The 23,554-nt window shown below is 39.9% G+C and overlaps 1 protein-coding gene across 1 annotated transcript; it reads right to left on the reverse strand.

Moving 5' to 3' along the window:
- Positions 1–134: 134 nt before the first annotated feature.
- Eif2s3 (eukaryotic translation initiation factor 2 subunit gamma) lies at positions 135–23,490 on the reverse strand. The gene is given in 12 exon segments (NM_001100542.1): positions 135–2,428; positions 5,959–6,131; positions 7,079–7,248; positions 9,975–10,119; positions 11,246–11,340; positions 13,621–13,755; positions 15,209–15,367; positions 16,311–16,405; positions 20,401–20,522; positions 20,608–20,735; positions 22,671–22,734; positions 23,399–23,490. Coding segments are annotated over 12 exon segments (1,419 nt in total). The 5' UTR covers positions 23,468–23,490; the 3' UTR covers positions 135–2,364.
- Between the last annotated feature and the right edge of the window lie 64 nt (positions 23,491–23,554).

Here is a 23,554-nt window from a genome sequence, read left to right on the forward strand (position 1 = left end):
TTGTGGGAGGGTATAGGGGTAGTGAGCAGAATGTAAAGTAAAAAATAAAATTTAAAAATATATACTTGTTTTTAGAAAAAAACCTCAAAGTATATTTCATTAAAAGCATCACCAAATGAAGTCTTTTTCAAGAATCCAGTTATTTTCACATTTACTAGTTTCTTCATGCTACAATACAACCTTTCAGAATCAATCAAATACATAATGTCAATAGGTTTCCTCAAAACTCACTAAGTCTCTATAAGGCAGCTGCAGTATCCAAAAGAGCACAGCAGAGTAATTGTGGCCACTGAAATCAGTGATGTCATTATTTAGGATGCCTATTTCTAAACTCACTTCTTTCTCAACACTGGTGAATTTTAAAAACTATCAAAGCCTGGACTGCACCTCGGGGCTTTTATTTCCCCCTTCAAACTTCCCCAGCAATTCTTATGTAAGCCAGAGTTGGAAATCATTGCTATAGAAGAGTATCTAATTAAGTAAAAACACGATTAATTTAAAAAGCACAGCACAAGAAAACTGCAGGCATGTGGGGGAATAGATTTAGAAACCAAAGGACACACTGTTTTTGAACAATTTTTATCTTTTCCACGGCTCAAAGATCACTAATAGCACAATTTCTACCATAATCCTACCAACTAAGGAAAGGATCTACAGCTAGGGGCAGTGGAGTCCATGGTAGACTATTTATTCATCATGCAAGAGACTATTCCATCCATAGCTTACTAAAATAAAGACCTCAACAAAGCAACCTGGACAGAACCTTGTCAATCACCACTAATCACCTGCTGTTATACTATCTGCCAGTGAGAGAAGACTGAGATTTTAAGTATACATGATAAAGACAGTCTCAGGGCACTGGAAGACGGTGAGAAGTTCTGGCACTGGATTCCTAAGGTCCCATTCAGGAACTGAATAAGAAAGATCCACCCAAGCTAAGGGATTAGGCACTCGATTTCTAAGAGCAGTGCTCATTTGAGCCCCTTGTTCATCTTCCTTCAAATTTCAAACAGAACCTCAAATAGGACAAATAAAGGGGTAGATGTTTAGTTTTTACTAATTGCCCTTCAGTATGGAGCTGGTCACAGGTAAATCATAAGAATAGATCATCTTCACTTCAAACTTTTATTCATTGATAAATTAGACATTATTTTGGAATGCTTAACTTTTGCTAAAATGTAGATTTGATCCAATGTAGTATATAGTATACCAATTTTCACATTTAATTTTAGGCCCCATATTAGAAAGATTACAAATCCCAGCAAGGGGCACAGAGACACCTTGTTGGTGGTATTGTTCTAAATTGGGGCAGATGGCAGCCCTTTGTTCATCCTAACTTCATGGCCAAAACTTAAGTCTTATGCCTAGGGATCATAAAAATCAAATCACAGCAGCACAGCATGAGAAGAGGAACACAAGGTCTTGCAAACCTCCATGTCACCCACAGACCTGCCCTCTAGTGCATGGCAATAGATAAAAGGAATTGAAGGGTCATGGGTGGAAAGAAATAGCCTCTTATGAGTGGGCATCCCTGCCATTGGGGCCCTGTTTGAGTCTGTGGCTCCACAGTGGTGGGTCAGTGTCCATGGATTATTATTACCACTAGAGAACACTGGAATGTCCAGGACTGTGCAGATCTGGCCCCGCCGCTTGTTGCATACAGCACTCTGGACAGCTGGCCCTGCCACTCCTTTGTTATAAGGTGGTGTGAATGGGATGCCCTCCCCCATTGCTACCTTCTATAGGAAGACCTGGCCTTAAGAGTATGAGCAGTCCTGTCACCTCACCTGGGCAACACAGTGAAGCTGGCCCTGATGGTGAAGGCACACTGGGAGAGCTGGCCCAGTCCAGTTGACCTTAGTTTCCAGCCCAGTCCAGTTTCAGGGCTTTGAATTGACCCACCCTAAAACCTATATCATCTTCGAATAGATGGGACTGTGAAAGGGCCAGTCCTGCTGTTCCAAAGCTGTAGGATCCCCATGACACAGCACAGCAACAGGTTAACTTGAGGGAGTCCTGATGAGGAGCCAACACTGGTGTTGTCACAGAAGCTACAGCTTCCACCATGAGATGCTTTCTATGCTTTGTTGTGGTTGTTTGTGTTATTTATTTTGGGGGAGGTTGCAAGGTCAGATATGAGGGGATGAGTGGGTTGGGCTACATGATATGAAACAAGGAATCAATAAAAAGAAAAAAAAAGTAGAGTTTAAATTTTCAACACCAAAATAAAAGAATAAATTTATAGCTACTAGTAAGGTAATGAGCTATTAAATTAATTCTTTCTAGTATTGCTTTGAAAATATACCCCTAGGCTATTAAAAGAAATTCCAACTCCATCCCAAGGCATTGTTTAACGTGGAATCTTCAGTCATCATCTACAGTCGGCTTAATGGTCACTCCTCTTCTTATCTGACCCCAACCAATTAAACTGCAAAATAGAAATAGAAGAAATTATGAGCTTCACACGCACCATACTGACACACCACACTATCATATGACTGGGCGTTGCCCGTTTATTTTTTAAATTCAGCTGCTTCTTCATAAAGAAAGTTTACACCATTTTCTCAGACTTTAAAAAGCAGATGGGTGGATAGATGCTGGATAGCATGGCAAGAGAATCAAACAAAGCCTGCCGTCATAGATTACTAGCAAGTTGGGTGTGGTAGTTCACGCACGCCTATAAATTCAAGCATTTGGGAGACAGGAAAACGAGGAATTAATTAATGGCTACATATTGTGTGTGGCTAGCTTGGGCAACAAGAAATTACATCCTAAAAAAGCAGAAACTTGCCAGGTGTGGTGGCACACGCCAGCACCCACGAAGTAGCAGAAGGCAGATCTGTATTTAAGAACTGCCTGGTCTACAAAGTGAGACCTTGTATCAAAGAAAACAAACAGAACCTAAGTTATTTGGAGAGATGGCTTAGTGGTGAAAGGCACTTGCTGTTCTTGCTGAGGACCTGGGTTCATTTTCTAGCACCCACATGATGGTTCACAACCACAAAGATCCAGCAATTACAACTTCTTTGAGCACTGGGCAAGCATGTAGTGCATATATATACATTCAGGCAAACATTCATACACATAAAATAAAGTATATTTGCCTTTTAATGGTCTATCAAAAAGAAAACAGAATAGAACAAAAAACTACCTACCCATTCAGACTGTTCAGATCCACCTAAGGGACCTTCAGACCATCCAAATTACATCTCTAATATGTCTTGTGTGCATGCACCCATCTCTCTACATATGTGTTTTGTTTTTTTGAAAAGGACTTTTACTGTGCAGTTTTGGATGCCTGGAGGTTGCTTTGTAAACTAGGCTGGCCTGGAACTTGAGGCCCACCTGACTCTGCTTCCCATATGCTGGGATTAAAGGCCTGTGCCACTATACCAAGCTCAGATTTAAAAAACAAAACAAACTGCAGTTCTCTATGTCTATCTTTGGAAAATGCTTTCTTTCCATTGATAGAGCCTCATCAGATCACAATGTCTTTTTTTTTTTTTTAAGATTTATTGTTTGTATATGAGTACACTGTCACTGTCTTCAGACACAGCAAAAGAGGGCATCAGATTCCATTACAGATGGTTCTGAGCCACCATGTGGTTGCTGGGAATTGAACTCAGGACCTCTGGAAGAGCAGTCAGTGCACTTAACCGCTGAGCCATCTCTCCAGACAATGTCTTTAAATAACATGAGCTGAGAAAAGAAAGAACCACAGAACACTAAGCAGATTGATTCCTACAGCAGGACTTTGCTAGCAGTGGTATAACACCCTTTTGATCCTAGCACTCAGGAGGCAGAGGCAGATGGATGGATCACTGTGAGTTCCATGCTAGCTTGCTCTATACAGTGACTTCCAGAACAGCCAGGGTTACATAGAGAGACATCCTGTCTTTTTGGGTGGGGTGGAGATAAAAGGTTAATGATTGCTACACTGCAGGGTGACAATTCAGATCAATCTTTTTAGCAAGAATGAAATGAGAAATCATGACCTGTACAGTATTAAGAAAGACTGACCAAGAAAATAGGTGGTGAAGAACAAGGTCAAGAAACAGGGGAATAATTTTGGAGAAAATCCATAGTCTACTTTAGAGGGGTGTGTGTGTGTGTGTGTGTGTGTGTGTGTGTGTGTGTGTGTGTGTAGTGGCACCACCATATAGTTGCTGGGAAATGAACTCAGGATCTCTGGAAAAGCAGTCAGTATTCTTAACTACTAGCCTCCTTTTCTTTGTTTTTTTTGAGACAAGGTTTTACTGTTAGTCCAGGATAGCCTTGAACAGAGATTCACCTGTCCCTGCCTCCCAAGTACTGGAATTAAAGATGTATGTCATCACCACCCATTTCTTCTCTCAGGAAGAAACAAAATTTTACTGCATGGCCCTGGATGGCTTGGAACTTGCAATGTAGACAAGACTGGCCTCCAAACCATGGAGAGCCACCCATCTTTGACTCCTAAGGGCCAGGATTATAGGAATGTGCTTGCTACCATGCCCAACTTAATTTTTTTCTTTTAACATTTTTTAAACATTTATTTATTATGTATACAGTGTTCTGTCTGCATATATGCCTATACACCAGAAGAGGGCGTCAAATCCCATTATAGATGGTTGTGAGCCATCATAATTGCTGGGAAATTGAACTTAAGAACTCTGGAAGAGCAATCAGTGCTCTCAAGAGTCATCTCTCCAGCCCAGCCCCAACCCCAAACACTTTTCATTTATTTTATGCACACACACACACACACACACACACACACACACACACACACACACACGTGTAAAATGAGCTGTCATGTGGGTGCTGAAAATCAAACTTGAGCCCTCTGAAAGCGCAGACATATTAACTGCTAAGCCCTCTCCCTAGCCTTCAACATTTTTTTTTTTGAGATAGAATTTCAGTCTATAATGCAAAATGCCCTAAAACTTTGTAGTCCAGGCTGGCCTTGGATTCCCTGTAATTCTTGGTTTTGGTGTTCAATTTCTTGGTTATGAAAGAGGAAAAAAAGCATGAAATACACAACCGAATAATATGTGTATGTGCATGTATCTTTCTAGACAAGGGATATTTATGAGTTTTCTATACAATCCTTGCAACGTCACTGTTAAGCATATATAATTTATTTTCTTATGTACATTTAGTGTTTGGCCTACTACATCTATGTCTAGTGAGGGAGTCAGATCCACTCTAACTAGAGTTATAGACAGTTGTGAGCTGCCATTGGGTGGAAGGAATTGAACTCAGGTACTCAATGCCCTTAACCACTGAGCCATCTCTCTAGCCCCCACTGTTAAGTACAAATAAAAGTTTATGGGGGCCAGGTATGGTGGTGCACACCTTTAATTTTAGCATTCAGAAGACAGAGTAGGCAGATCTCTGTGAGTTTGAGTCTAGCCAGGGCTATAGTGAGTTTTTTCCCCCAAAAACAAAGTTTATGAGGGGCAGACCTGAGCATGATCAAAATACACCCCCTACACACCCACAGACAAATAATAAATAAACAAAGAATGTTTAAAAAGAATGTCTGCTGCCAAGTTGGATGACCTGAATTTAATCCCTGGAACTCACATGGCAGCAAAACCAACTCCACGAGGTACTCTGACTCCCTCTCTGCCCCCCCACCCCAGCCCCAAACACACACACACCTACTTTAAATAAACGAAGGGGAAAAAGTCAGATGATGGAAATATTGACACTAAGTCACTGCTTTGGTTTTTTTTTTTTTTTTTTTTAAATATATGTTACACCTAAAACAAAGGGAAGCCAACTGAAGGATTTGTACTAATAGAAAGGAAAATAAATCAAGGATATATATAAATACAGCTTTAAATACCATCCAAATGAAAAGGTAAGAGCTAAAGCCACACTAACTGCTGTGATCAGGGGAAGCATGTCCATACATACACCAACAAGAACTGAAGATCGCTAACAGACAGCGGCGAAGCTGAGCAAACTTACCGCCAGTGTTTTTCAACTCTTCTGCTAAGGGCAATTTTTTCTCCTACTTCTGTGCACACAGGATTGGTCAAAACAATCTTGCCCAAATCAGCCTTGACAGCACTAACTCTTCCTCCTGTTGACAAGGATCCTATGTTGACCATGAGCACTTCATTCTTAGACAGTTTTTGGACCTAGGAAAATAAATTGGAGAAAGACGGACAACACATAAGAAAGTGCTTTCTAAAGAGTGTGGTAGCACACAGTTTAGCCAGGTACTCAGAAGGCAGACTGATCTGAGTTTGAGACCAGTCTGATTAACATAGTGAGTTCTAGGACAGCCAGGGCTAAGTTGAAAGACCTTGCCTCAAAAAACCAAATGGTGGGAATTGTTTAAAAAAAAAAACAAACAAACCAAAAAACCCAACAACAACAACAACAAACATAAAATGGATTGCCATAGAGTTGGTCTTGATTCCCTCTCCCCATATAGGATTTTTCTGTGTAGTCCCAGCAGCCCATCCTTGAACTCAGAGATCTCCCTGCTTCTGCCCCTGCAGTACTGGGATTAAAGGCTTGTACTGCCACTTCTGGCTATTCTTAATTTTTTATTTTTAATTTTAAAAGTTTATATTTTAAGTGTGCGTGTTCCGCATATACACCTGCACAACAGAAGAGGGCATAGGATCCCATTACAGATGGTTGTGAGCCACCATGTGGTTGCTGGGAATTGAACTCAGGACCTTAGCCAGTGCTCTTAATTTCTGAGTCATCTCTCCAGCCCTATTTTTTTTTTTTAAGATTTATTCATTTATTATATATAAGTACACTGTAGCTGTCTTAACATACAAAAAGGGGCATCGGATGCCCAAAAGAGGGCATCGGATCTCTTTACAGATGGTTGTGAGCCACCATGTGGTTGCTGGGAATTGAACCCAGGACCTCTGGAAGAGCAGACAGTGCTCTTAACCACTGAGCCATCTCTCCAGCCCACCAGCCCTATTCTTGATTTTATTATTATTTTTTTTTTAGGAAGTCAGTGTACTTACACATTAATTGCATATTAACTATAAAAGACCAAAACTGAATCTAGCATTGGTAGTGGCCCCTTTTCGAAACATGAATCACACAAAGCACATACCTTTGCTGCTTTCTTGTCTCCTTCAGTACGTACGCCCAGAAGACGTCTGAGGAGGAAATAGGAAATTTCCAGTTCTGTGAATATTTCAGGTAAAGCTCCAACTGCACCAAGCACTTGTCCCACCATTCTGTCAGCTCTGCACAAAGTGGGGTCGATCTTTGTTCCAACTCCTAAATAAAGTAAGATGCACGTAGCCTTATTATGTAAAACACTCCTGGAATGATTTACTTCAGAGTCTAGTTAAGAACTGACACCCTTTTACATATACTTCCATTTTCATACATATATAGTAAGCACAACAAAATACTTGTTCTAGTTTACATTTTTTTGCTTTTTGTTTTTTTAAGAGTTGGTTTCGCTTGGGCTGGACCGTTAAAGGCTAGGCTCATAATCAAAAATAGTTTCTCTGTGTAGGCAGCCTTGGCTGTCCTGGAACTTGCACTGTAGAAGAGGCTAACCCTGAACTCAGAGATCTGCCTGCCTCTGCCTCCTGAATGCTGGGACTCCGAATGTGCCAACTCTGCCCAGCATTTTTTTCAGACAGGGTCCTTACACATAGAGGAGGCTGGCCTCCAACTTACAGAGATCTACCCACTTTTGCCTGGGATTTAAATGCATCACATCTTTCATTTAAATTTAAATTTTCAGTGAAAATAAGAACAGGTTTTTTAAAAAGAAGCTTATTCTCCCTTAATTTTTTTACATAAGATCAAAACATGAAAAATGTTTTGATGCATCTGAGAGCACCATGTGAATGTAGTGCACACAAAAGCCAGAAGAGGGCGATAGACACCATGCAAAGAGAGTTACAGACTGGTGTGAGCTGTTTAAGGTACTAGGAACTGAACCTGGGTCCTCTGGAAGAGCAGCAATGCTTGTAAACATGGAGCCATCTCATCTCTTCTGGCTGTTATCTTTTCTATTTAAGCTCTGAGTATATGCACGCATTGGTGTGTGGATCTGCATAGGTTAAGTGTGGCACCAGAAGAGGGTATTGGCTCTCCTGGACCTTACAGGTGGTTGAGAGCTGCTCATATCAGACCTCTGCAAAAGCAGTGACATTCCTAATCACCGAGCCACATCTCCAGTCCTTAGAGTAAACTTTTAATTACGCGACAGAAAAGAAAAATGAGTTGTGTACATTTTCTTTAGTCCAAAAGTGTACTTTGAATCTTGCTTTTTTCTCAGCAATGGAAAAGTTTTAAGAAATTAGAAAACCCTTAAGTCATTTTAGTAATTCCCATGTGGTACAAAGACTTATTTGATTTACCCCTACCTCAAACTTCAGTAAGTAAGGTCTTATACCTCCAGTCTGGTTATGCTGCCCACACTGGTCTTAATGCTCTATGCTAAAGGCAATCCTCCTGCTTCAGACTTCCATCTGTATAACTACAGGTACTTACTACCATGCCTAAGTGGAAGGGTTTTTTTTGTTCAGTGTGAATATAATCTGATATTTTTGAGTAGCTTTAAATTTGCAAAGCACACATAAAAAGGAATCACACTACAAGTGCAAAAGTATGAGCAAACAGTAAGGATAAGCCAGGCACTCCGGTACAAACCTATAGTCCTAGTTACTGGAGGACAATTTGAATAAGGGAATTCCAGGCCTTTGGACAATATAGTAAAACAAACCAACCAACCGGAATCCCCAAACAAACCACATATAGCTAGTGTTTTGAGTGCCAGGCACAGAGCATAGACCTGAAATTCCAGGTATTGGATATATTGAGGCAGAAGACCTTAATTTCTAGCTTGGCCTGAAGTGGAGTAATAAGTGAATTCAAGGACAGCCTGGGTAACCTTGTGAGATCCTTTCTCTAAAGGAAAAAAGTGAGGCTGGAGAGATTTCTCAGTGATTAAGAGCACTGGCTACTTTCCCAAAGGATTCAGGTTCAATTTCTAACACACACAATCCTCATACATAAAAATAAATAGTAATCTATTTTTTTTTTTAAATAAGAAGGACAAAGAGGGCTAAGGCTATATCTTAGTGGTAGAATACCTTCTTAGCATGTTCTAGACTTTAGGTCCAAATGTAACGTCACAACAATAGCCAGAAATAACTATTATTGCTAATAAATATCTTCTACCAAAACAAACTTCCAAAAATACACGGTAGGGCTCTATGTCAAAAATTCAAATGGGCTGGAGAGATGGCTCAGTGGTTAAGAGCACTGGCTGCTCTTCCAGAGGTCCTGAGTTCAATTCCCACCAACCGCATGGTGGCTTACAACTGTCTAAAATGGAATGCAATGCCCTCTTCTGGTGTGTCTGAAGGCAGTGACAGTGTATTAACATACATTAAATAAATAAATAAATAAATAAATAAATAGTTCTTTAAAAATTAAAAACACGTTGTGGTGGGGGCATACCTCTAATTGATATTAAAGCACTTGAGAGTAAAAGTCAGGTGGATCTTTATGAGTCTGAGGTCAACCAGGATAATGGAGACCTTGTCTCAAAAAAACAAACAAACAAAAACCAACCAACCAACCAACCAAACAAACAAACAAAAAACAAACCCAAAAAACCCAAAGAAAACAACTCCCACCCCTGACAACAAGAACAACAACAAACACAACCAAAGAGAGGTAGAGAGATGGCTCAGTAATTAAGAGCACTTGATGCTGTTGTAGAGAAGCTTGGTTTGGCTCCTAGAACTCACAAGGCAGCACACCACTTCTGAAACTTTAGTTTCAGGCTGGTTTGATGACCTCTTTGGCATTCCTAGGCATTAGTATACACATGTTGTACATACATACATATGAATAAACTCATACACATAAAAATAAAGAAGTTTGTAAAAGCAAAACAAACCTTACAATCTATCTTTGATATTTCCTATAAAATGTACCATGAACCTCTACAAACTAAAAGAGAGGAAAGTCCTTACCAATGAGACCACCCGGGGCAGCATACTGAAGATCATTATGTTCAGCGAAAAGTGACACAATTTTGGAAAAGATGGGTTTACACATGAGTTTTCCTTCACTGTCTTTGGAGACAATACCGGGTCTGACTTCTATCTCCTGGCCTACCTGTAAACAAGTAAGGAGAATTATAAAACAATACATTTATTATTTGTCTACCAATGTTATAACAAAAAGTCCACAAAACTAAAAAGGTAATCTTTTCTCTAATTTCAAGATTACTACTTTTATTTACTTCCTATTTTATGGCCTGCAACTCACTAGGTAGAAGAGGTTAGCCTTGAACTCAGAGATCTGCCGGCTTCTGCCTCCGGATTTTAGGTGTGTACTATTATGCTCATCTCTTTTCTTTCTTTCTTTTTTTTTTTTTTAAAGATTTATTTATTTTATGTATACGTGTACACTGTCGCTGTCTTCAGACACACCAGAAGAGGGCATTGGATCCCATTACAGATGGTTGTGAGCCACCATGTGGTTGCTGGGAATTGAACTTAGGACCTCTGGAAGAGCAGTCAGTGCTCTTAACCGCTGAGCCATCTCTCCAGCCCCTCTCTTTTCTTTCTTGAAGGGAAAAACTTGCACAGAGGAGATGGACAGCTCAACAGTTAAAGAGCACTTGCTGTTTTCGCACAAGATCAGAGTTTAGTTCTCAGCACCCACATGGCGGCTCACAACTGCCTCTAAGTTCCAGGGGATTCAATACCCTCTTCTGGTCTCCTTGGAAAGATATATACATGGAGACAAGCAGCCATATCTATGAAATAAACAAATCTAAAAGAAAAATTTAAAGTCAGAACCACTCAAGTGTTGCATATTTCCAAATAAACCTGTTGTCACATAAAATATGCCCCATATTCACTAAAGAACTAAAAATTTAGAGATCAGACAAACATCTTCCAAAGACTAAGACAAATCCATATTCAATACCAGACACCATGGAAAAACATTTTTCACTGGGCATAGTGGCACATGCCTTTAGTCCCAGCACTTGGAAGGCAGAGGCAGGGGATCTCTAGGTTTGAAGCCAGCCTGTTTAAGTTAAGGGTGGTCTGATGAGCTGGCCCAGAGGATAAAGGTGTCTATCTTAACTATCAAGCCTGATAACCTGAGTTCAATCCCCAAATTATACTAGAGAGTCAACCCCTGAAAAGTTGTCTTACCTATGCACTGTGCACTTATACGTATATATACACAATAAACAAATGTACAGCACAACAAGTCAAATCCAATGTACCTTTAACACTCCTTTTAGAATACTACCGCCAGCTACACCTCCCTTAAGGTCATCAACTTCACAGCCAGGTTTGTTGACATCAAATGACCTGATAACTAAAAGAAAAATTTAAAACAAATTAAAGCCATTTCTATGTATTATAATTTTAGCTCTAATAGACATTCTTTTCCAAGTTAACCTTTCTAAAAACAATCTAATGATATTGCTTTAATGTTTGCTGAAGTCTTACTTGTAATAAGAAAAATAACTCAAGACATAGCTTGAAAGTTCATTAAAAGATGATTTATTCAAGTATGTCAGTACTATCAAAGTGTCTCTACCATGGAATATCATACATCTATTTGAAACTAATGTTAAAATTATATGTAATGATCTGGGATGTGTTTTATATACTGCTAAAGAAAAAAGTAGTTGCTGGGTGGTGGTGGTGGTTGGTAGTGGTAGAGGAGGAGGAGGAGGAGGCAGTAGCATTTAAGAGAATCGCCATGATCCCTGAGAGACAGACAGGAACAGATTTAGAGCTATAGGGGGAGGCCACCTGAAATGTAGGAGTAAACAGAAAGCAGCCCCTAGAAGGGCTGCTCAGAAGCGTCTTGGGTAGCAAAGACCAATGGGCTTCACAGAAGGTAACAGGGCAGCAAAGATAAAAGTAGATTTAGAAGGTGTTGAGCCGGGAGTACCAGAAGGAGGGGCATGCTAGCGAGGGAGGCTTAGATGTGCCCAGCCACCACATGGTGGCTCACAACCATCTGTAATGGGATCTGATGCCCTTTTCTGGTGTGTCTGAAGACAGCGACAGTGTATTCACATACATTAAAAAAAATCTTTGGGGGGCTGGGGATTTAGCTCAGTGGTAGAGTGCTTACCTAGGAAGCACAAGGCCCTGGGTTCGGTCCCCAGCTCCGAAAAAAAAAGAACCAAAAAAAAAAAAAAAAAAAAAATCTTTGGGGCTGGGGATTTAGCTCAGTGGTAGAGCGCTTACCTAGGAAGCACAAGGCCCTGGGTTCGGTCCCCAGCTCCGAAAAAAAGAACCAAAAAAAAAAAAAAAAAAAAAAAAAAAAATCTTTGGGCTAGAGAGATGGCTCAGAGGTTGAGAACAGTGATTGCTTTTCCAGAGGTCCTGAGTTCAAATCCCAGCAACCACATGGTGGATGACAACCATCTGTAATGAGTTCTGGTGCCCTCTTCTGACACGCAAATATATATGTAGAACACTGTGTATATAAGAAATAAATAGATAAAAAAAAAAAAAAAAAAAACCCAAAGTGCCCAGCCACTGAGCTAGTAAGGCAGGTTAAATAGCGTGTGTGTGTGTGTGTGTGTGTGTGTGTGTGTGTGTGTGTCTGTCTGTCTGTCTGTCTTTCATTTGTAGGTCCAAAGATAGATAGTTCCTGGGTGGGTAGCAAAAACTTGCCGCTACAGATACATGGCTTGCTCTTTACATCTAAGGGTTCTGTGTAATTCACCAGCCAAGGAGAAAAAAACGTATGTAATAAACACAAAAGTCTTCCCCCCACCCCCTTTTTTGGTGAGGGTCATTATGCCCTATGCATCGTAAGTATTGACATAGCTCTTACAATAATTAGTTATTATTATTTAAGGCACACAGGAGGGACTGGATGTACATCAGTGGCACTGCCCTTGCCTGGCATGTATGAGACCTTGGACATCTCCAGAAAAGTCAATCAATGAAGTGTACAGGAGACTGTACTTGGGTACATGCAGTGTGCCATTTTATTTACTTTTTTTGTGAGAGGTTCTCACTATGTAGCCCTGACTTGAACTCACCCTTGTAGACGAGGCAGGCCTTGAATTCAGAGATCCACTTGTCTCCGCCTCCCAAGTACTGAGATTCCAGGTGTTTGCTACCATGCTTGGTATTTTATATATAGAATTTTTGTATTTTATGGCTTCTACAGTACAAATTTACTTTTAAAATAAAACAATTCTAAGACTATATGACTTATTCTTACATCACCCAAGAGAACTTTCTCCAACAATAGTCACCCAAATGACTCTGAATGAAGACCTGGAAAAGCCTTTGAAAGGCTCCTGCATCTTTGCTGCAACCACAGCTCAGTGTAATTAAGCCTCTTGGTTTTTAGCAATGGTACAATGACATCATTTATATGGAAACTGTAACATCTCAACAGCTTCTAATTCCCTAAGAAATGGTGCATTATTCCATGTTGGCTGCCTAAAATAATATACTCAGCACAAAGGGTTTCTTTTGTACTCAGGACTCTACCTATCAGCAGTATTTCTCAAAACATTATTTCAAATAGGTTTTATGGAATTATCAGCACTTCTGCAGAAAGAGAAAATACTAATGAAAACACAGAAGAGTCCCGCAAAATGTGACTCCTGTCACTTACCAATAAGACGTGGCTCTGAAGTAAAGTCTCTTGGGGGCACTGGTATTTTCTTTACTATGTATTCACAGACAACTTCAATATTGTATTTCAGCTGAGCAGAAATTGGAATAATTGGTGCCCCTTCTGCTACGGTTCCTATACAACAAATTTCAAAAAGATCAAAATCCTCGAGTCTTACAAAACTTGGTCTATGTAGTTGCTAGATAAAGTAAGCTAATAGAGGCTTAAAACACACAAATGCCAGTCAACAAGTAGAAAGTGGTCTATCTAGAAAGATTACAATATTCTACCTTAATTGCTGAAAATGAACCATTTGTCCTCTAAGGGGAAAACTGCTAAATTATTTCAATGGGTCCATTTAACAAAGGCAAAATGCTGTGTGTTTAAAGGGATAAAACAGGAACACTCCTGGGAAAGAGCACTTCACCAGCTTAAAGATTTCTAACATGTAATTAACCTTTCCATAAATGTCAAGAGAAAATTACAGGCTCTGATAATGAAAGACTGGCTGGCATATATATTTTTTCATCAAGAAAAATAGTCAAAGAAATAGGTCAAAAAATAGATTTTAATCAACGTGGATTATTCTTTTTCATATTAGAACTGGGTTCCCAGCAATGAAAGGCTAAAATAATCAAATGTCAGCAGTAACATGTGTCATGTCCTCTCTGAAACTGGAACACGCAAGGCTACTAGAGAAAGGAACTCTGCAAAGACTGCTCTTTTGATGAAGCCCCCAAGAATTAAAAACTTATTTCCCTGTGGGACCATAATCTCTGTCACATGGTAGGGGCTGGGTAGCTCAAACTTCTAAAGACATCCATGTAGTAAAAGTTGGGAAGAGAAAATATGAATAATAAATTTTATTTTTATATTCATTAATAAGTGCTATTGTGCTTGGACATGATCAGTCATATCTCATGTTATGGTTTTTGTTTTGCTTTATTCTGGGTTTTGTTATTTAATTTCCTGAAAGCTAAATAAATACCTTTATTTGTTTGGAAAAAAAAAAAGATTGCTCTTTTGTTTGAGACAGGGTCTCTTTATATAGTCCTTGCTGGCCTAGAACTAGCTACATACACCAACAAGGTGGCCTAGAAGTCAGAGGTCTGCCTTCCAGTGTCTAGGATGCTGGGATTAAAGGCATGTGCCATGAGGCCCAGTAGAAAGACTGCTTTTAAATTTTTATTCATTTTACTAAGAATTTTTTTTTTCTGGGAGGCAGTGATGTAAATGTCTACTGTTAAGATATAAACTAAGCTCTTGGGATTTAAAACATTTAATCTGATTGATAGCATTTCCAAAATATACCTTCGGTTTTAACTTTGTACATTAAATTCAGAAATACTATTTATAGTTTTATCAGGATCCCAACAAGTAGTGAGTAGAAAAAGCAACACTTATGATACCTGCATTTACTTTGTTTTAGATGAGGTATATTATCTCTCAAAGTCATTTTTTTTTTTTTTTTTTGGTTCTTTTTTTCGGAGCTGGGGACCGAACCCAGGGCCTTGCGCTTCCACTGAGCTAAATCCCCAGCCCCCAAAGTGATCTTTTGATATATTTATTAGCCATTATAGCTTCTTACCTTGCACAAATGCGAGAATTTGCTCATATTGTTCCTTAGCCTGACTTTCTTTTACCAGATCAATTTTATTCTGTAAGATCAAAATATGCTTGAGTTTCATGATTTCTATGGCAGCCAGGTGTTCTGAAGTCTGGGGCTGAGGACACGATTCATTACCAGCTAGTTGACAGAGAACCAAAAACACATGTAAGAATAACTAGAAATATCCAGACCATTCAATTTCAAGACAGAAGGTAGATTGTTAGCTGTGAGGGACTGGAGGGAGTATAACTGGGCAGTGAGTGCTGAACAGTCAGCACGTTCACTTTTGTGATGATGAAATTAGAAATTTCTTCCTCTGCCCGAGTTAAACCCTTACATGATAAAATGATAAGCTTTCTATTACGTGCACATTCTACTTTCAACCCTGTTTATACTGGATCTTCATTCACTGCAGCCTTACACTCATTCTAAGCAAGAAGCTTCCAGTAAACAAGTGTGTCTTCAAGAGCTTTTGCTTAGGACTTCTATCTCAATCTTGTCTATGTATGTTCTGTTACAGTCAAGCTCTTATGAAGAGGCTTACCCTCAAAGCTACTCCCTAAACAAGAGTCCTGTGAAGACAAGCAACAGCATTTCATCCACAATGGGCACATTTTGCTCAGCATGCTAACAGCTACCCTCCTCAGTCAGTTCGTGTGTCCTAATACGATATCCTCTTGCATACCTAAAAATATCACATTCATACCTGTCAAATCTCTTAAGGGCACACATAAGGAAACAGCTTTAACTCTGAAAACTTGCATGTTTACTAGACCATGGCAATTACTATAAATAAATCAATTACACATCTACATAATACACACATACGCTTTAACACAAATTCTAAATGGAAATAAGACATGGCACATCATATTCCTTTTAGGATACTATAAGACTTCTCAGAATCCATAAAGCCCGAGACTCTTTTGCTTAGTATTTATTTGTGATTTATTAGAAGGAAATGGAATCCTGCAAGTCACATTTCTATTTATGCCTCACTTAGATGATGGACATGGCCCCCAAGTTTTAGTTCTTCCTGAACTATTCCACTCAGGTTAGTTCTCCATTCTGACGACTTTACCTATCAATAGAAGAGCTGCGTCCATCACCGCTGCACCGTTCAGCATCGTAGCCATCAAAATATCATGGCCAGGACAGTCAACGAAGGACACATGCCTAATGATTGAGAAATAGCAATCAGCCTTAAGAGCAATCAAAACCATAAGCAAGCTATAGATTTCTTAACATCAAATCATATGGGAGCTAGTTCTCAACGTTATAAAATAAAACTTGGTGTTTATAGACTTTGGGTCTGATGCCTCTGGCTTTTACAGGTACTGGTGCATAGGTAAGCACAACCAGACAAACACATACATATAATTAAGAATAATAAATATTAAAAAGAAATGAGGATTTTCATTTGATAAAATACTTTGTCCAAAATACTGCTGCCCCTGAAAAACTGGAATTATGCACCTGGAGTGACAGATAGCATGACTTGAAAATTATGGTACTCAGAGTCATGACTTTATAAGAATTTACTTTTCAGGTCTTAAAACTAGGGTCAAGGATCAGAAAACTATGGGCCTCAGATTTGGCCCACCACAAGCCCATACACAAACATATAGTTTATGCGTGCTTTTGTAATAGAAGAACTGAGATGAGTACTTATGACAGAGACTCTAACAAAAGAGATATAAAAGAAGGATCTCTGACCAGTGCTAGAACCAGAGTGCAATAAAAGAGGTACCTCAGGTTCACATTTTAATGAGGGAGCCTAAACAGTAAAACAGATCCTGGAATTTAGATTACTGGTAAAGCATTTGCTTGCTAGCATATGGGGGCTGGGGTGGGAGCTTTGGTTAAGCCCTGGTGCTAAAGAAAAAAATTAAATGCAATATTTGGGTAAAGAAAACCAAACTTCAAAATTAATACCAAAATCCATTGTGATCAAAACCTCAAAATTTTAAATAGAAAAAGGACTATTAACAATAGTTTGGGCAGCAGCTCTCTGCTCCCAAACCCTGTGGGAGAGAGACCTCACCACCTGGTCAGGTGGGCACTCCTGAGGCTGCAGAGCGGAGGAGACCACCAACACTGCCCACCCCTGCCCACATCCCTGGCCTAAGAGGCAACTGTATAAGGCCTCTGGGTTCCCGTAGGGGAGGGCCCAGGAGCGGCAGGACCTCTGCGCCTGAGACACCGCCGGAACCTGAAGGAAACAGACCGGATAAACAGTTCTCTGCACCCAAATCCCATGGGAGGAAGAGCTAAACCTTCAGAGAGGCAGACACGCCTGGGAAACCAGAAGAGACTGCACTCTGCGCACATCCAGATGCCAGAGGAAAACACCAAACGCCATCTGGAACCCTGGTGCACGGAGGCTCCCGGAAAGAGCGGCGCAGATCTTCCCGGTTGCTGCCGCCGCGGAGAGGACTTAGGCAGTACCCCACGAGCAAACTTGAGCCTTGGAACCACAGGTGTTACAGGAACACAGGTGACTTGGGTACCTGCATCGTGAGAGTGCCCTGGGCAACCTGCAGGCAGCGATACCACTGAACACTCTTTTCCAGCACTTGCCTACTGCTTACGTAACTTCCTGAGGGGACCCATACATCTTGTAAGTTCCTTTTAAGTTTCATGAGCCGTTACCCTTCCCTCTCCTCCCATGAGGAGATTTTTCAGCCTGATGGAAGCAACTATAAATTGTGAAACCCTCAAAAAAAAAAAAAAAAAAAAAAAAAAAAAAAAACAAAAACAAAAACAAAACAAAACAAAACAAAAAAAAAAAAAAAAACAACACAATAGTTTGCCTGAAAAGCATAATGGTGAACACCTTTAATCCTAGCACTCAGTAGGCAGCCTGGTCTACAGAACAAGTTCCAGGACAGCCAGGGCAACACAGAAAAAACCTGTCTCAAAAAAACCACCAAACCAGGGCTAGAGAGACGGCTCAGTGGTAAAGAGCACTGTCTGCTCTTCCAGAGGTCCTGAGTTCAAATCCCAGCAACCACATGGTGGCTCACAACCATCTGTAATGGGGATCCGATGCCCTCTTCTGGTGTGTCTGAAAACAGCTGCAGTGTACTCACATACATTAAATGAATAGATCTAAACAAACAAATGTAGCTAGCTGGTGTTTGCTACTTTGTGGGTTCTTCCACCTTTTTCACTCGGATACTAGATGAGAGAAAAAAATATAAAGGGAACTGGAGAGATGGCTCAGTGGTTAAGAGCACTGACTGCTCTTCCAGAGGTCCTGAGTTCAATTCCCAGCAATCACATGGTGGCTCACAACCAACTGTAATGGGATCTCATGCCCTCTTCTGGTGTGTCTGAAGACAGCTACAGTGCACTCACATATATAAAATAAAAAAAACTTAAAAAAAAAAAAAAAGGATAAAGGGGAGAGAGAAAAGATCCCTAAATAAAGCCAGGGGTCAGAAAGAGGGTGATGTTATTGTTAGACTACTTCCTGCTGATTAGTGGGTGTCCAGTTCCTTGGAGCAAGTTTGTTCTTCGACATCAGGATACCTAATTTCTTGTTATTTCTTCTTTGTGCATGGCTACTTAACAAACTGTGACCAACAACCAACAACAAACAACCACCCACCTCCCAGGGCCTAGCATTTATATAACCTCTGAAAAGTCCCCAGAACTCCAAATATCACACAATTGCAGAAACTATCGATGGTTGGCAAAATCACACCTCTGCTAGGGCATGAGGCAAATCATAGTCACCTGCTGTGGACCATCTGAAGCAGCCCCATATCCTACACCTGGGACTAAAATGAAAACATATCCATATAATATTTCTATGTTTTTTTTTTTTTTTGGTTCTTTTTTTTTCGGAGCTGGGGACTGAACCCAGGGCTTTGCGCTTCCTAGGTGCTGAGCTAAATCCCCAGCCCCTATTTCTATGTTTTTTAAAGAAACTCCAAAATTGCCACTACAAATAAGCAAAACAGGTCATATAAAAGCAAAAAAAAAAAAAAAAAAAAAAAAAAAAAACAGAAACATGGTTGGCCTTTATTTAAAGTTCTGATACTGGTGACTTTTTTTGAAGGAGTATCCCCGCACTCTGTAATCCTAGCACTGGGAAGGAAACAAAGGCAGGTAGGTCTCTCTGAGTTCCAGGCTAGCCAGGGATACACACTGAGACCCTATCTAAATAAAACATAATTCTAATATCCTATTCATTATAGTTTTCTGAATTATTTTTAAAAATTGCACTAAAGTGGGGCTGAAGAGATGGCTCAGTGGTAAAGAGCATTGGTTGCTCTTCCACAGGACTTGGGTTCCATTCCTGGCACCCACGTGGCAGCTAACAACTGTCTGTAACTCCAGTTAGGGATCTGGCTCCCTCATACAAACATACATGCAAACAAAACAGCACTGCTTATAAAAATTGAATAAATTTAAAAAATAATTGCACTAAAGTATCCTGATTATTGAGATTTACTGGTTTCCCCTCCTTCCCTAAATTTTGGGCCTGAGATGAATATCTGACTCTGCCCTTGATCTATTTACAATAGTCTTATAGGCTTTGCAATCCCCAAAGATGTTAGTATGTTAGTAACTAGATATAAGCACCCTCTGCTAAAGAACCAACATGTGGAATCATATTCAGAAAAATGTCCAGAAACAAGCCCATTTGTTTTAAAGAAGTAATTTTAGATACATCAACAAGGTAGTAGTCACATATGCCTTTAATTCAAGCACTTGGGAGACAGAAGTAGGAGGGTCTCTAAATTCAAGGCCAATCTGGTTTATAGAGTGAGTGAGTTCCAGGACATGGAACAGGAGTTACAAATGGCTGTGAGCCACCAGATGCTGGGAATCAAATCTGGGGTCTGCAAGAGCAGCCACAGAATATAACAGCTGAGCCTCTCTAGCTCTCTTATACAAGTTTTCAGTTTGTAGAACTTTTAATTTAAAAAATACCTTACCTTTCAATTATTATCACTATATATATATATATATATATATGTATATATATATATATATATAAATAAATAAAAAAACAGGTCTGAGGTCCACATCATAATAAAAAAAAAAAAAAAAAAAGGAAAGAACAGAAAAACGATGAAACCATTCATCAGTTAAATTTAGTATCTTAAGTACTTCAAAAAGCACAAAGCAGAAAACAGTGATTTAAGCATAACAGTTACCTGACTAATTTGAAGTTCCCTTTGGTCCCTGGAATGTCTGTAGGAAACTCATCTGGTGTACTGCTTCCACATGATCTATAACATTCTGGTCTAGGACAACTTGGGTCATCAAGTTTATAAATCTATAAGAAAAAAGAAACAACTGGGTTTGCTAGTTATGCAAATGTTAAAGTTAAATGGTTTCTAGTTTCATTGTACAAAGATCACCTTAGCATTAGCATATCCAAGCTTGATGGTAATGTTTCTTTCTAGCTCATTTTTGAATCTGACAGTGTGAACTCCAGAAATAGCCTTTACCACGGTGGACTTCCCATGAGCTACATGACCAATTGTACCTATTGACAAAAGACAACAAAATTAACTGCATTCAAATACATCAAATATATATAAATTTTTTTTTTTGGTTCTTTTTTTTCGGAGCTGGGGACCGAACCCAGGGCCTTGCACTTGCAGGCAAGCGCTGTACCACTGAGCTAAATCCCCAACCCCCAAATATTTTTTTCAGAGTGTTGAGAACATCAATGCAAATCCAACAGTGATAGGGCTAATGAAATGGCTTGTAGCTCTCTTTGGCTATTTTGTGGGTTCTCTCTTCCACCCTTCTCCACCCTTTTATCCACCTACCATTAGTAAGAGAGGACAGGAAAGAGATCACAGAATAAAGCTGGGGTTGGAAAGGGAACAACATTATCATTAGACTACTCCGATAATTAGGGGCATGGAGGTCCAAGTTCCTTGGGGCAAGTTTGATTTTGTCAGATATCTAATTTCTTCTTTACGTACTTAACAAATCACGACCAACAGCGAGCAAGGAGCAACAATTACTAACCCAGCATCTCAGGGGTCTAGACTCTCTGAAAAGTCCCCAGAATTTCAAATCAAAGAAACTATCCGCAGCTGGCAAAAACAGACCTAGAGCAGAGTCCACTTTTGTGGACAATCTGAAGCAGCCCCATATCTCACATCTGGGATTAAAATATTTCTGATTTTTTTTTTTTTAAGAAAACAAATCCCCAAACTGTTATTACAATGGCTCAACAAGTAAAAGCGCTTGTCACAAATGCCTTACGGCCAGATTTCAATATCCAGAACCTATCTATAGTAAAGGAAGAGAACCAATTCCTGAAAGTTGTCCTGATTTCCACACATTATAAATCTTTTCAGACTAGTTTTAGTAGAGTATATAATTGAGAGGAAGAAGCAGGATTTGAGACCAGCCTGGACAATGTTGGATGGTGTCATAAAACTTAAGAGTCAGACATGGTAGTGCACACCTTTAACCCCAGCACTTGGGAAGCAGAGGCAGTCTAAGAACTCACGTGAACCCTAGCTCAAGGCTAGCTTGCTGTACAAAGTGGGTTCCAGGACAGTCAGGCCTATATTGACAGACTTTGTTTCAAACAAAAATTAGGTATTTTTAAATGTTCACTTGAATTGCTATCTTGATTGAAAAATTATTCAGGTTCATTTTATATGCGCTACCATTTCTTTTTTTTTCTTTTTTTCGGAGCTGGGGACCGAACCCAGGGCCTTGCGCTTGCTAGGCAACCGCTCTACCACTGAGCTAAATCCCCAACCCCGTGCGCTACCATTTCAAAACAACAAAACCACTAAAACAATCCCCCCAAACAAAACCAAAACATCAAAAAAAAAAAAAAAGATTCAAGCAAGCACACACCCAATTAATATGACAAACTTTGATACAACCAAAAACAAAACAAAACAAAAAAACACACTCATAATCCTAGTCAGAATTCTGAGGCAGGAGGATTGTCTTGAGTTAAAAGTCAGCTGGGACTATGTAGTGAATGCCAAGCCAGGCAGTCTACATAGAATAGCTAGCCAGAACACACAGTAAGACTGTCTCACCTCCTCCCCAAACCCAACAAGAAAACTAACCATACCATATTTTACACTCAAGCAATATACCTCAATTAGGTGCCAATTAAGGGGGAAAGAATTCGACTTAATTATAGCTTATATATCAAATAAAACTTCTATAAACTGTCCTGTATGGCAAGAAAATGCATTTTCACTTCATAATTCAGTACTGTATGATTACATACTGCCTTGTACTATTAAATTTTTCTTTCATACATATATCTCAAAAAAAAAAAGTAGCAATATTTTGTTCACAAGGACTCCACAGCATTCTTTTGACACAATATCCTGCTCAGGACAATTTCCAAATAAATATCCACATTACTCAATGAATTACACAAAGGAAGATGTTAAGACTACTTGTAAGTCAAGTCTTCAAGCAATCTTACCAATATTAATTGTAGCTTGTCTGCTGATAACCTCATGGGAAAGTGGTGTCAACTTGGTAACATCCTGCAATGAAATATATTGTGAAACATAATCAATACAAACCACAAATTTTCTCTTGACTTTATATTCCTCAGGTAAAACCCTATGCTCCGTATTAACAGCTCTCTTCTCCTGATAAATTGTCCTTTCCCCTTAACATGCAGAACATTACAAGCCCATCATTGTCACACAAGACAAGTCCACTCACTAAGAGAGGTCTGGAGATTAAAGGCCACCTAATCCTGGAGTCATAGCAAGCCCTCAAGTGGCCAACACAGTGTAGTGTGGTTTCCAATCCTTTACTGACTTAAACCTTAAGGACTTTTTTCATCTCCTAAGTGCTATGATTACAGGCATGCGCCTTTCCAGATGGACTCAGGGCTGCGTGGATGCTAAACATACACTCTACGCTATATTAATCATCTACATTATATTTTTTAATCAAAGCTTAACTCCAGGAATTCCAAGTCTCACAATCGTTCACCAGTTTGGGGACTAGACAAGCTACTGGCGGTGGAGCTGGCACGCACGCCTTAAGACTCTAAGGCTTTAGAAGGCCCAGCTCTAGGATATCTCCTTTACCCCACACTCCAGTCATCCGGGAGCTGCCTTATTTGCAGGTCCTCGGATAGTCCATCCCCACTCCCTAAACCCATTGTTCCGTTCTCGCCGCAAATCGAGACCTCACCAATGTGGCGAGATCCTGTCGGGAAAGATGTGGCTGTCCGAGAGTCACTCCAGCCTCACCCCCAGCCATCTTGCTCAGAGAGAAAAGGAAAATGCTCGGCTGCCGCCTGACAGAACGTAGGTCCCGCTTGGGCGGAGCGAAGGAGAAGCGGCGGGA

This window comes from Rattus norvegicus, chromosome X (assembly GCF_021556685.1).
Source record: "Rattus norvegicus strain SHRSP/BbbUtx chromosome X, alternate assembly SHRSP_T2T, whole genome shotgun sequence".
Lineage (NCBI taxonomy): Eukaryota > Metazoa > Chordata > Mammalia > Rodentia > Muridae > Rattus > Rattus norvegicus.